The sequence below is a fragment of the Bison bison genome, unplaced genomic scaffold, assembly GCF_000754665.1.
Source record: "Bison bison bison isolate TAMUID 2011002044 unplaced genomic scaffold, Bison_UMD1.0 scf7180017864456, whole genome shotgun sequence".
Taxonomy (NCBI): Eukaryota; Metazoa; Chordata; class Mammalia; order Artiodactyla; family Bovidae; genus Bison; species Bison bison.
Window position 1 is genome coordinate 14,132,309 of NW_011495018.1, and position 13,842 is coordinate 14,146,150.

The 13,842-nt window shown below is 37.1% G+C and overlaps 1 protein-coding gene across 1 annotated transcript in view; it reads left to right on the forward strand.

The window, feature by feature from the left end:
- KIAA1598 (KIAA1598 ortholog) overlaps positions 1 to 13,842 on the forward strand; it is a 91,721-nt gene that overhangs the window by 17,138 nt on the left and 60,741 nt on the right. Inside the window, 2 exon segments of the mRNA XM_010859278.1 lie at positions 7,855 to 7,949; positions 12,928 to 13,096. Of these exon segments, the coding sequence (XP_010857580.1) occupies positions 7,863 to 7,949; positions 12,928 to 13,096 (256 nt within the window). The 5' untranslated portion in view covers positions 7,855 to 7,862.

The window sequence follows — 13,842 nt, forward strand, 5'->3', positions numbered from 1 at the left end:
TTAAGATTTCTTTCCTTCTGCTAACCCTGGGGTTCTTCATTTCTTCCTTTTCTAGTTGCTTTAGGTGTAGAGTTAGGTTATTTATTTGACTTTTTTCTTGTTTCTTGAGGTATGCCTGTATTGCTATGAACTTTCCCCTTAGCACTGCTTTTACAGTGTCCCACAGGTTTTGGGTTGTTGTGTTTTCATTTTCATTCATTTCTATGCATTTTTTGATTTCTTCTGTGATTTGTTGGTTATTCAGCAGCGTGTTGTTCAGCCTCCATATGTTGGAATTTTTAATAGTTTTTCTCCTGTAATTGAGATCTAATCTTACTGCAGTGTGGTCAGAAAAGATGCTTGGAATAATTTCAATTTTTTTGAATTAAAAAAAAATCCACAGTCCAGGATGTGATCTATCCTGGAGAAGGTTCCGTGTGCGCTTGAGAAAAAGGTGAAATTCATTATTTTGGGGTGAAATGTCCTATAGATATCAATTAGGTCTAACTGGTCTGTTGTGTCATTTACAGTTTGTGTTTCCATGTTAATTTTCTGTTTAGTTGATCTATCCATAGGTGTGAGTGGGGTATTAAAATCTCCCACTATTATTCTGTTATTGTTAATTTCCCCTTTCATACTTGTTAGCATTTGTCTTACATATTGTGGTGCTCCTATGTTGGGTGCATATATATTTATAATTGTTATATTTTCTTCTTGGATTGATCCTTTGATTATTATTTAGTGTCCTTCTTTGTTTCTTTTCACAGCCTTTGTTTTAAAGTCTATTTTGTCTGATATGAGTATTGCTACTCCTGCTTTCTTTTGGTCTCTGTCTGTGTGGAATATCTTTTTCCAGCCCTTCACTTTCAGTCTGTATGTGTCCCTTGTTTCTAGATGGGTCTCTTGTAGACAGCATATTTAGGGGTCTTGTTTCGTATCCATTCAACCAGTCTTTGTCTTTTGGTTGGGGCATTCAACCCATTTACATTTAAGGTAATTATTGATAAGTATGATCCCATTGCCATTTACTTTATTGTTTTGGGTTTGAGTTTATACACCCTTTCTGTGTTTCCTGTCTAGAGAAGATCCTTTAGCATTGGTTAGAGAGCTGGTTTGGTGGTGCTAAATTCTCTCAGCTTTTGCTTGTCTGTAAAGCTTTTGATTTCTCCTTCATATTTGAATGAGATCCTTGCTGGGTACAGTAATCTGGGCTGTAGGTTATTTTCTTTCATCACTTTAAGTATGTCCTGCCATTTCTTCCTGGCCTGAAGAGTTTCTATTGAAAGATCAGCTGTTATCCTTATGGGAATCCCCTTGTGTGTTATTTGTTGTTTTTCCCTTGCTGCTTTTAATATTTGTTCTTTGTGTTTGATCTTTGTTAATTTGATTAACATGTGTCTTGGGATGTTTCGCCTTGGGTTTATCCTGTTTGGGACTCTCTGGGTTTCTTGGACTTGGGTGATTATTTCCTTCCCCATTTTAGGGAAGTTTTCAAGTATTTTCTCATGGTCTTTCTTTTTGTCTTCTTCTGGGACTCCTATGATTCAAATGTTGTGGCTTTTAACATTGTCCCAGAGGTCTCTGAGATTGTCTTCATTTCTTTTGTTTTTCTTTTTTCCTGTTTCATTTATTTCTACCATTCTATCTTCTACCTCACTTATCCTATCTTCTGCCTCCGTTATTCTACTGTTGGTTCCCTCCGGAGTGTTTTTGATCTCATTTATTGCATTATTCATTATATATTGACTCTTTTTTATTTCTTCTAGGTCCTTGTTAAACATTTCTTGCATCTTCTCAATCCTTGTCTCCAGGCTATTTATCTGTAACTCCATTTTGTTTTCAAGATTTTAGGTCATTTTCACTATCATTATTCAGAATTCTTTATCAGGTAGATTCCCTATCTCTTCCTCTTTTGTTTGGTTTGGTGGGCATTTATCCTGTGGGTATTTCTCTGCCTTTTCATCTTGTTTATATTGCTGTGTTTGGGGTGGCCTTTCCGTATTCTGGCAGTTTGTGGTTCCTCTTTATTGTGGATGTTTCCTCGCTGTGGGTGGGGTTGGACAGGTGGCTTGTCAAGGTTTCCTGGTTAGGGAAGCTTATGTAAGTGTTCTGGTGGGTGGAGCTGGATTTCTTCTCTCTGGAGTGCCATGAAGTGTCCAGTAATGAGTTATGAGATGTCAGTGGGTTTGGAGTGACTTTGGGCAGCCTGTATATTGAAGCTCAGGGCTGTGTTCCTGTGTTGCTGGAGAATTTGCATGGTATGTCTTGCTCTGGAACTTGTTGGCCCTTGGGTGGTGCTTGGTTTCAGTGTAGGTGTAGAGGCATTTGATGAGCTCCTACCGATTAATGTTCCCTGGAGTCAGGAGTTCTTTGGTGTTCTCAGGGTTTGGACTTAAGCCTCCTGACTCTGGTTTTCAGTCTTATTCTTACAGTAGCCTCGAGACTTCTCCATCTCCTTTCGAAGACAATGGGCTGCTTTTCTGGGTGCCTGATGTCCTCTGCCAGCATTCAGAAGTTGTTTTGTGGAACTTACTCAGTGTTCAAATGTTCTTTTGATGGATTTGTCGGGGAGAAAGTGGTCTCCCTGTCCTATTCCTCTGCCGTCTTAGGATTGCCCCTATAACATCCTTATATGTAGAATCTAAAAAGAAAATAATTACCTTTAGAGTAACATGTAAACTTTGCTTTCATCTACCATTTCTCTTTTCCCTTTCTCTTCCTCTAAATATCTTTGATAGTTTAAAAAATTTGCATTTCTCTTTATGAACAACTCAGAGCCTGAAAGAATTCACCTTTATTATTGTATTCATTGAGTTTTTACCTTTACTGCATCAGCCTAGTTTACATTTGGATGGCAGGAAGACAGAGTATTGACTCTTCACTCAGTCTGAAAAGAACAGAAAATGAAAACTAAGAAAACTTTATCTGTTAAAAAACTGTGCCTGAGATAAACGGTTCATGACTTTAGAACAGAGAGTGGCAATTCAGATTTGGAAGGGAATGAGGCAGTTTTCACCAGTGAGAAACACCATTTGCTGTTGCCTGTATGCCTGTATGCCCCGAGCAATTAATTTCTGCACTAGTAAAAGTGAAATAAATGACCGTACCTTGTAGGCTGTTTGAGGATTAAATGAGATAACCCATGTAAAAAGTGCTGAACACAGGGCTGGGCACTACACTCTGTAAACACTAGTTGTTGCTACTACCATCATCTCATTTACTGTGCCATCCAGGGCTTGACTGCCCTTCAGTACTGAGTTCATATCATTTACCCTCCATGAATAAGTTTCGGGACACAGTCTCCACATTTGGACAGCACCAGGGGAAGTTTTCATTTGGTACAAAATTGAAATCTGCCTCCCTGTAATGTTTCCCTACTAGTTCTAGTTCTCTTAGTGTAGGAAGAACAGCCAAATGAGTGTGAGAAAAAGCTTTGTTAGACTGTCGGGATCAACTCTTCCTAGCCTGGCATACTTTTCCTAGCTGGTTTTGCCCATATTTCCCTGTGATTCTTGGCTCTCTACCAGCTCTTCCCGAGTCTATCTCTTGTCTTTCTGGACAAAGTACACCACTGCTGAGCAAAGCCATGTTCCCTGGAAAGACAGATGGAAGTAAAGGTGAAGTTCCTTCATGTCTTTTAGGCCACTCAGCATTAGATCCTTTGCTCTCTTTTAGGGCCTACCAATTTTCCTGCATACCTGCTAGCTTTCATGATTGTTTTCTCACTACATGAAAACCTTTCTAAGTAATCCAATACTGCAGGAGAATTTACAGTATGTTTGCCATGTATACATTAGAGATATCCTGCCTCTAAAGATTGCTGAGAATGGGCTGAATGGAGAGGAATTTTGCTCAGGAAGCAGCACCCTGGGTGGGATGGCACTTTTTAAATATGAGCAATTAGAAAAGAACATAGACAATTGGAGTCCTCTAGACATAGCTTTGGCTGGCCTTTACCAGTTAGAACTCTGTAATCTGGGATATGTTCCTTAACTTCTCCAGGCCTCGGTGTTCTCAAATACAAGAACTGCTCTGGTAATGCCTACCTCGTAAGATTGTTGTGAGGATCTTTGAGCAGACACATGTGAAGGGCTCAGCACACAATAGACACATTGTTGGCCCGATAAACGGTGATAGTGGTTGTTTCCTAAGCCATTCTGTGCTACGGGGAACATTCCTATGAGAGGGGTGTTCATATGTGAACCTAGGCCTGAGACGGTTTCAGTCATCAGACACACACGGACATGAATACCTACTTTTGTACGTAGCATTGTGCTGGGTGTAAGAGAGTCAGCCATGAATGAAGAATTTTTCTGCCCTGATGCTCACTCAGTGGAAGACAAAGCAAATTAAAAGAACCCCAGTGCCCCTACAGTGTGATACATTCTATGATGGCAAGTGTATGAGCATGTTTTGGGGTCATAGAACAGGAGAGACAGACTTTGCTAATTCGACTAGACTGATAGAAGCAGCGGTTGATACTCTTTCAGGTTATACTTCTGAATTCTGAGAGTCATTAAGAAAAACGTTTATTATGGAAAGTGTCAAGCTTGTACAAAAGTAAAAAATATATAATGAACCGTCCCCGCCATGTACCTACCACACAGCTTCAAAAGTTGTCAGTTTGTGTCCAGTCTTGTCTTCTTCTGTACATTCATACACCTATTCTTACTGACCTCAGATCATTTTGAAACTAATTCCAGTCATCATATCATTTGATCTGTAAATATTTCAGTAAATATTTCTAAAATACTAGGATTTTTAAAAAACACAGCTGCAGTAGGGTCATTTTATTTAAAGTTCATCTTTTTTCTTTTTTAAACCTTTTTGTCATCCAAATTATAGGTGTTTTAGGTATAGCACTGGGTCATGGATTGTGGATATTATGAGGAAAGCCTGAATTTAGGGCTATAGGCAAATCATTATATGGACAGTTAAAGTTTTAAAAAATCTTTATCATTTGAAAGTAAATAAATTTATATATTAAAAAAAAATTTCTGGGACTTCCCTGGCATCCATTGGTTAAGACTCCATACTTCCACTGCAGGGGGCACTGGTTGGATCCCTGGTTGAGGGACTAGGATCCCACGTGCCACACAGTGCCACACAAAAAATAATTTGTTTCATGTCAGGTGACCTGACTTTTGGTTTTGGAAATTGGATCATCCTTTGTAAAGATACAAATGCCCTTTGAAATATGCTCCTCTCTTTTGGATCTAGAAAGTTTGTAAGTAGGTTTCTCTGGTGTCAGCTTAGCATTGGGATAATTTTTTAAACTGAAAATTAAAGCACAGTTTAAGTTTTCCACTGTTCCCTCTTATAAGAAGAAATAAAAACCTACCTGATGGAGTATACTGGATCAGAACTGGAGAAAATGTGGACTAGCTTTGCCCAGCTAAGTTTATCAAGTTAAATTACAGGGCAACTTTTTACAAAATGTTTAGAAAATAAGTATTGTTGTTGTTTTCCTCTCTCTCTTTACTGGGGCTAAACGTTTCTAGTGTGGGGCTAAACCTTTCTAGTGTGAAATGATTTTTCTTACTCTTCTATGAGCAAGAATATTATTGAATAAAAAGTCAAATTCCTATGAAAAATGCAGAGTGTTTATGTTTTTGTTATGATAGAAATACCAGATTGTGGTAGAAGGTGTCAAGTAGTTAAGGCTAAAAATTTGAAGTAATATTTGATGTTGTAAAAATTGTGTGGGTGTCTTTTCTCTTTCCTTCACAGTTTTGAAGAACCTACCTTGTAAACATAGTGATAAAATGCCAGGAATATTAGGACTTTAAGGAAATAATAGAGCCTATTATTTAAACTACAATATAAAAGGCAATTATATTGATGAAGAGCTACATGGTCTTTGTGTGTGTGAATAAACTTGGCCTGTGTTCAGCTTCTATTTGTTCTTCTGGCATAAACACATATTGTGTGTGATTCCAGTTTAATGGGGACCCGTTTGTATGCCAAGCAGCTGCATTTTAGGACCTATTGCGTGATTTCATAGCTCTCTGAAAATTGGTTCTATTCAGAACAAGAGATAGAAGAGGAGAAGGGGGGGTGCTGTGGGGGAGGGGGTGGGGGAGAGCTTCAACACACAATCATTTCTTTTCAATTGGAGCCAGAAAGGTTGATGACAACATGACCATTGTGTTATAATGATAAGACCGCTACGGCATCTGTACCTCTCATCAAGGCTTTCACACAGCAGCAGATACAGTTTAATTCACTGCTCTGTCAGCAGTGCCGATACCATTATGCCGTCTGTCTCCACAGTTATAATCACTGTCCTCTGAGAAATGCAGTTGAAATGATCTTGAGCAGTCAAAGAAACTCTCAATTAAGGCTGCCACTTCCAATGTGTCAGATTGTGTCTTATGCACTTGGTACAATTTTCACTTCCAATCCTGTTTATTTACAATGTCTACCAGTAATTACGCTTAACGTGTCATTTAGTGAGGGGGGCCCCTGCCAAGCCGATTGTTGGGTGCTGCTGTACCATTGAGGGGGAGTTTCTCGAAGTCAATGCCATCAGCAGCTTTTAGGCCCTGATGGGATGCAGTAGTAATGTTGATAATGCAAGTATCGTGCTCATCAAGTCATAATTAGATGCCACTCAAATGTGCCACTTGTAATAACAGTGTTGATTCATGTTTTTCTCGGTGACTGCAACTACTAATTAGTTAAGTGGTTTTTGGTTGGCCTGCATTTGCTGCGGATCATTATTACTCCTGAAAAAATGTCAAGGTTAGAGATGTTTCTGGCCATTTAGTGCTGCTTTATGAATTTGAATATTAACATAATAAGAACTTTGGATGGACTTAGGAAGTAATACATTTTTGTATTTAATTTGGAGAGAAATTTTTTCCCCTGAGTTTAATCATAATTGCAGGTTAATTAAGCTTAAATGAGGCAAAAGTAATCTGTCTTTGTGTTATGTGAGCCCAGTGCTTTTTCCCTAACTTTGTTGGGTTTCACGTTTCTGTGCCCTTAATTTTTCTTTTTTTTTGTAAGCCAAACAAATATCAATAAATATACATGTCTACAGTTAAGTTTGAGGTTCTGAGCATTTTCTTTTCAACTAGAATTATGGGTGAAAGGATTTGGCATTTTTCTTACTTGATCTACAAAGTATAACTCAAGTTTTAAATTATTTTATACTTTTGAATCTCATTTATATAAACCAGATACCAAAAAGTCTGAGAATTGCTGTTTTTGAAACATTGGTTAAACATCGAGTTTGTTGTTTTTTTTGATCTTCCTGACAGTCTGTGATGTGAGAAGCAATTTGTTACCATCAATTTTTATCATCACTTAGTGCAAAAATCTTGTTGCTATAAGTTTTCTGCCCCGGAGTTTATGAAATACTTTGTCAGTAATAAAGACTACTATTGAAATACTCAATTTAGTTAAGCTGTCACATTGTTATTCTGGTTATGAGATCAATATGTAAGATTTATTTTTAAACATTTCTCTTTAGCTGGTTTTCCTGAATAGATGCATAAGTTATATTCTGCTAAGAAAAGGAAATTATATTTGCCACTTTTAATTTATGAGCGGTTCTTTTGTTTAAATTAGCAGACATGTCTATAGTTATATAGACAGCTACATAGAAAAGAGACTCAAAAAAATTCTCAGTAGCTTTCCTAAAATGTGTGTAATAGCCATAAAAGTTCTTTGTTGTCTTTTTTCTTTTTACATTCAAATATTAGCTAAGATTTAATCAGAGCAGCATCTTCAACATTTTTTTTTTCCGTGATAGCTAAAGGTCTGGCCAGCTAAAGAATTACAGTATTCTTAATCATGGGACAAGATGTGTGGGCTTCTGGAATAGCTGACTAACTCTGAATGCTAAGACTTTTTCCCCCTCATTCCTAGTTTCTCACATGGTTATAGAGGAAGTGAATTTTATGCAGAACCATCTTGAAATAGAGAAGACTTGTCGAGAAAGTGCTGAAGCTTTGGCAACAAAGGTGAGACATTTCATATAAAGGAATTCTACCTGAGCTTTTAAAGTTCAACTTGCTTTTCTGCATAGTGACCTCTATTTTCTTCTGCTTTTCTAGCTCTCTAATCAATTGATTCTGATCCTCATCAGAGGTCTCAGAATCCTGAAATGTGATTATGCAAATATCTGTCTTAATGCCAAGATTCTTTCGATTATAAAAAAAAGTGTTTGTATGTGTGTATCTCAGTATTTCTATGTGTTTTTTGCCTATGAAAATGGTCCCAGGGTGGCTGGTTGAACTCGACTTGCCTGATGTCTGTGCATTTGGTTAAAATGCTAACCAAGTTTAAAACTAACTGAAAGTGACATAAAAGAGCAATGAGTGTTTTCTGTTTGAATCAGATGAAAAAGTCAGCCTCAGACTGTACATTTCAGGTGATTATTTGTGAAAGCAGAGTGAAGGCATGCTAAAGGTGACCTCCAGTGCTCCACTGATTGCTTCTAGCTGATGAATTTACCAAGTGTGTAATTTTCTATATTCTATCTCATCAGAAGTACATTATTGTTAAGGAATATTTTTATCTCTGTCTTACGTATTTTGGGTTGGGCAAAATGCATCTGAACCACTTCATCAGAAAATGGATTACAGCGATTTTCAGCCAGATTTCATTAGTGATGCTGGTTTTGTTTTTTGCCCTCTCCACTGTCACCTACCTCCATAGTGTTCCTTTGGGTGCTCCTGAAATTCTATACATCAGACAGTCAATCGGTCAATTTAATCTATGTGCATTAGCATTGTGCTTGCTAGAGGTATTTGCTTAATTGTTTGCATAACGACACTACATTAGAATTCATAAGATATGCAGGCAGAACCTAAATAAGTATATTACTGTGTGTATATGGCTTCTCTTCCATTATTTGTCCAAAGAATCTATAGCAATAGAGGCCGTTGCTTTAAAAAGAATGATAACATGGAGCTTCTATTCTGTATATCACTAGTGTTCACAAGTTCATAATACTGTTTGAATTTCTTTTCCTTTTCTTCTTTTGGGCCAAGTAGGAAAAATGTATGTGGAGCATACTAGCTGTTCTAAATCTTATAGCAGCTAAGGATAGTTTCTGCATTTTCTCTTGTTTTTAACAAGTATTCCTATTGCTATAGTACATTCAAAGTGAGAAGCCTATCTCTCAGGATTGGCAGTTTATGGAAAACAATGGTTTGGGAGGGAGTATATACAGGTTTTATTACCAGTTACATAATTTTGGACATACGTGACTTTGACCAGGTTAATTCTGTTCCCTAGATGGCTGTTGTTTCATCTTAAATGACAGGATAACCTTGAATTAGGACCGAAGTGAAAATGGGACAGACTTTGTTTATGATGACTTTAATCATTGGTCCCCTTAAAAATTATTTTATAGTTTCCCCCCCTTTTGTATTTAAGTTGATTTTGAGTGGAAGAATTCACGCATCTAACCTGCAATTATCATGTCATAATTTTCAAGGTAGACCAGGATTGATTTCTTAAGAATACCCAGACCCACTGCTCTAGGAATATGGCCCAGGCGTGGGAATGTTGACAAAGTTGCCAGGTGACTGTATAGTCGTCCCTGGCTATGACAATGTGTTACTAATCTCTGGGGTCATTTTTACGGTTTAGTGTTGATAATAGGACCCTTAATGTAGAGTTTGTCTTCTTAAGAAGCCCTTTTGAAAATGGACAAATGGTTTGTTTTTGAGGGTACAGTGTACTTTAGGATACAGTGTATGTGGACTTTAGAATAAAAAACCAAAAAAATCTATTCGATTAAATGCTATCAATATGCTCAATCGATGTGAAAGAAGCTACAGCTTTGTATACAAAGTTTGGAAGCCTCATTATATGTGTGATCAATAAATGAAAGTAACATCCTGATTTAAGTATTAATTGTCATTTTTGAAAATAGTTTTCATTTTCTAAACAGCAAAGTTTCTGTAAGTTCTTATTTTTCTAAGTCTTTGCTCTCAAATTAAGGGCAAATAGAATGTTTAATTCTTATGATGCAATTTACATTATTTCCTTAGAAGCAAGTATGGATGCTTTGCCTTGCTGAAATGTGAAAGTTAAACCAATAGAATATAGGCCAGTTATTTAAATTGTATGATCCAAGTCTGTTTAACATGCTTATTTTGTATCTTTAACTATCCATTAAACTGTGCTCTATATAAAAACCCTGTTTAAATTTGAATATAGCACAAGGTTCTGTTCCTGTAGGGTTATGAAAGGTTTATTTTTGCCTTCTAACTTAGAAGAGTTCTGAAACAGAAGTAGTGTGCGTTAACCTATATAACCTGATGGCTAATAACTGCAGTGACATTGCTTAGCTTAAGTTTGTGAATTCAGAGTTCTCAAAAATTTCTACTTCGTATGGTCATAAGACTTCATGTGTATAAATCTTGTATTTTCTTCTTTCAGAATATGAAAATGATGTTTCCAGAGAAGACTTGAAATTATGTTTGGCTTTTTTCTTGAGGAAGTAACTTTGTTGAATAGAGTAATGGTATTACAGCCAAATAGCTGGTAGATACTGGCGCCTGGTTTGATAGGAGCATTAAACTCTTTTGAGGGCAGAACTGTTAACTGTTACGTTATCAGATGTTACTGTGATGGTGGCCTGGAAAGTAATATGTTAAGCATCAGATGGCAAAAATGAGTATTTTCAGTTTTTCATGGGGAAAGGAACTTTGTATAGATAAATGCCTTGGTTGAAGAATACTAGCTTATAAATGATTTCTGGAGGAAAATTAGTAACAAAATAAATCTCTTTTGTTACTATTAGCTAATATTTGCTGAATTTTTACTGTAAGTCACTATGTTAAATGCTTTATATATAATATGTCATTTAATCTGCATATTATGGGATGGAAACTATTTTAATCCTTAGTAGCGAATGAGAAAACTGACACTGAAAGATTTTCTAGAGGCAGAGACAGAATATGATTGCAGAGCTGTATTCTCAGCTCTGCTATAGTACTGCTGTTGCTAATTGTATAGAAATATATACCCAAGTACTGCATTCCTCCGTGTCAATTAGTCTTAGTATTGATGTACATTTGAATCACCTGGGAAGCCCTGAAGAAGTACTATGCTGGACTCTATTGCCAGAGATTTTTGGCCTGGTGGGAGGGCCTGCTTCCTCAGGCCAAATAATGGGAAGTTGTTTTTTTTTTTTAACTCTACAGATTGTAATGTGCTGGATTGGGAACCATTTGTTTATTAGGAGGCAGAATTACAAATTAGCTCTTGAGTTTTTCCACTCTTTTCTGAAATTGTTCTTTTTTCCCTGCATTCTGAAAAGATATCATCCTTTGAGAACTGACAATGATCCTTGAGCCTCTAGTGCCGTGCTCTAGCATTCATGGTTCAAAGAAGCCACGACAGTGCTTACTTGAATTGTCCATCTGAAGGAAGAGAGATTGGGAAATCGTGGGTCTCTTATCATATTTCTGATCCTCTCCTGCAATATGGAGAGCTATAAGCTGGAGCTATGTCTGGGGACTGGGAGTAAAAGTCTGTGCCTGATTCCTTGAATGGATCTCGCCAGCCTTCCCAGGAAGAATCCAGGGAAGGGTTCATAGCCATTCCTGAGTAATCCTTCCTGATTCCCCAGAGAGGTCAGGGAACCTCTTGTGTTCCAGACCTTGCTAGTGATATGGGCTGGGCTTTCCCTGAGAGAAATCCTGAGGGATCCTAATCATGATGACAAATGAAGGACCAAAGCCAGACAAGTGCCATACTAAACATCTTATTCTGGTGTAAGGTTTACATAGAGAAGGGCCTTTAGCGTTCTGGTGAGTTATTTCTATTTGTATTTATATTCAGTGTCAGTTATTAAACTCAGAACTTGTTTTGATGGCCAACAGCCCTTACTAAATGCAAGCACATTTCTCTATCTTACATTTTATACTAGAGAAAGCAATCTACTAAACACTTCCTACTTAAATAAGAGAAGATCTTTCATATTTTAGTCTTGGGAATAAAGCAAAATCATATTTTCCTTCAGTGGACTTTGGATCAAGTTTAGTCTTTGTGTGTGCTTTGTACTAACATTTATACGCACATGAATACAGGAGCTAAAGAAGGTAATGATAATTAACAACCAACTCATTTTTTACATCAAGGGCGTACTAAATACATCAATGAATTAGGTTTGCTTTATCTGCAGTGACACAGAGATAATAGAAATATATCTTGAACTTTCTTCTATTGTGTATTATTAGAATTCTAGAGATAGACAGAAACACATTTTGAATTAGTTTAAGCAAGAAAAGCGGGAAAAAAGTAGGAGTTTGTTCAGAGGGATATTGGAGAATCCCATAGAATCCATGAGCTAGTAGCATTTTAGGAATGGACTGGAACCCTGTGGGAAACCCAGTGTCTGTTGCTTTTCTCTGTCTCTCTGCACTTTGGCTCCATTTTGGCCTTGCTGCTGACTGCCTTTCTCTACTCCTCGGTTGAGTAGTGTGATGTGGTTGCCAGTAGCTACTGTACATCCAGACACGTGGACAGGAGTTCCTGTCCAGGAGAACAGGAATTGCTTTGGGAGAACTTGGCTGTTCCAGAAATTATGTGGAACATGAAGAGGCAGTGGCAGTGTCTCGAAAACAGGGAGTGCGGGACAAACATATAAAAGGTGTTCACAGCACAGCATCAAACCAAATAAAGTGTCTTAAATTAGGACTATTAATGACTGGATAAATTGAAATTCAATATAATCTATACTGGTGTTTTATCTTAATTTTTCTTGTATTAGTTATAACTAGCATTTTCACACGCTGTAAGGCATAGGTCTTACTTAGTTAGTTTAATGTTAAAAAGTATAAACAAAATAATATTTAGTGACTCTTCTGTTTCATGCTGTGAATGTTGATGAATGTGTAGACAAAAAGACAATTTGACTGTTGTATAAAAACCCGAGACACTCATTTGCTATTAAAATAACTGTCTTTATATTTGCCTTAGTTAAATAAAGAAAATAAAGCATTGAAAAGAATCAGCATGTTATACATGGCCAAGCTGGGGCCAGATGTAATAACTGAGGAGATTAACATTGATGATGAAGATTCAGCGATGGACCCGGAGGATGTTGCCAAGACTTGCGTCTCAGTACAGTGTCAGAAGCAGATCAAAGGTAGGATTCCTGGCTTAATTATTGAACGTGGTTTTGACTCCTATTAGGATAATGCTTCTCAACCCTGGTTGCACATTGAAATTACATAAGGATTTCCATAAATACTGATGCCTGGGTCCTTTTTTGGAAAAAAGTCCTGATTATTTGTCCCAGAGGGTAGTCTGGTTGAGAATCATGATGACTGTAGCTTTATGAGTTACTTTCTTGTTTGGGATTAGGTACTTTTGAAAGCGCCATCTTGACAGGAACAGTCAGTTAACCTATACATGTCTTAAGGATAGGACTGCGTATTAAGATATTTTTGTTAAAAGAAAGAAAGAATGAATAAAAATGTATTTAGCCAACACCCTCTATTAGTCTGTTGATTTCTCTGTTGAAATCTTTGGGAAGATACCTCCTGAAATTGCTTTGTCTCTGGCCTCTAAGAACTTCTTCTAAGACTCAGAAAATGAGCTAGAAGCAATATGTAGTATTAAGCAACTAAGTTGGTCCCCAAATAGTTCCAAAAGGCAAAACCACACAATACGTCTGTGAAGTGCACAGTAACTCTTTCAATAAAGAAGCACACACATATAGTTTAGGATGTAGGAAAACAGTCTGGGGCTTGGTAATTATTGGAGCATTTTAACTTACTGTATCTGTCAAGAATATTTGTTGGTTTGATAGATAAAACTTGGAAATATAAAGAAGAAAGTAAAAAGAAAGCCATTTTAACCCTGTGTGTGCTCAATTGCTAAGTCATATTC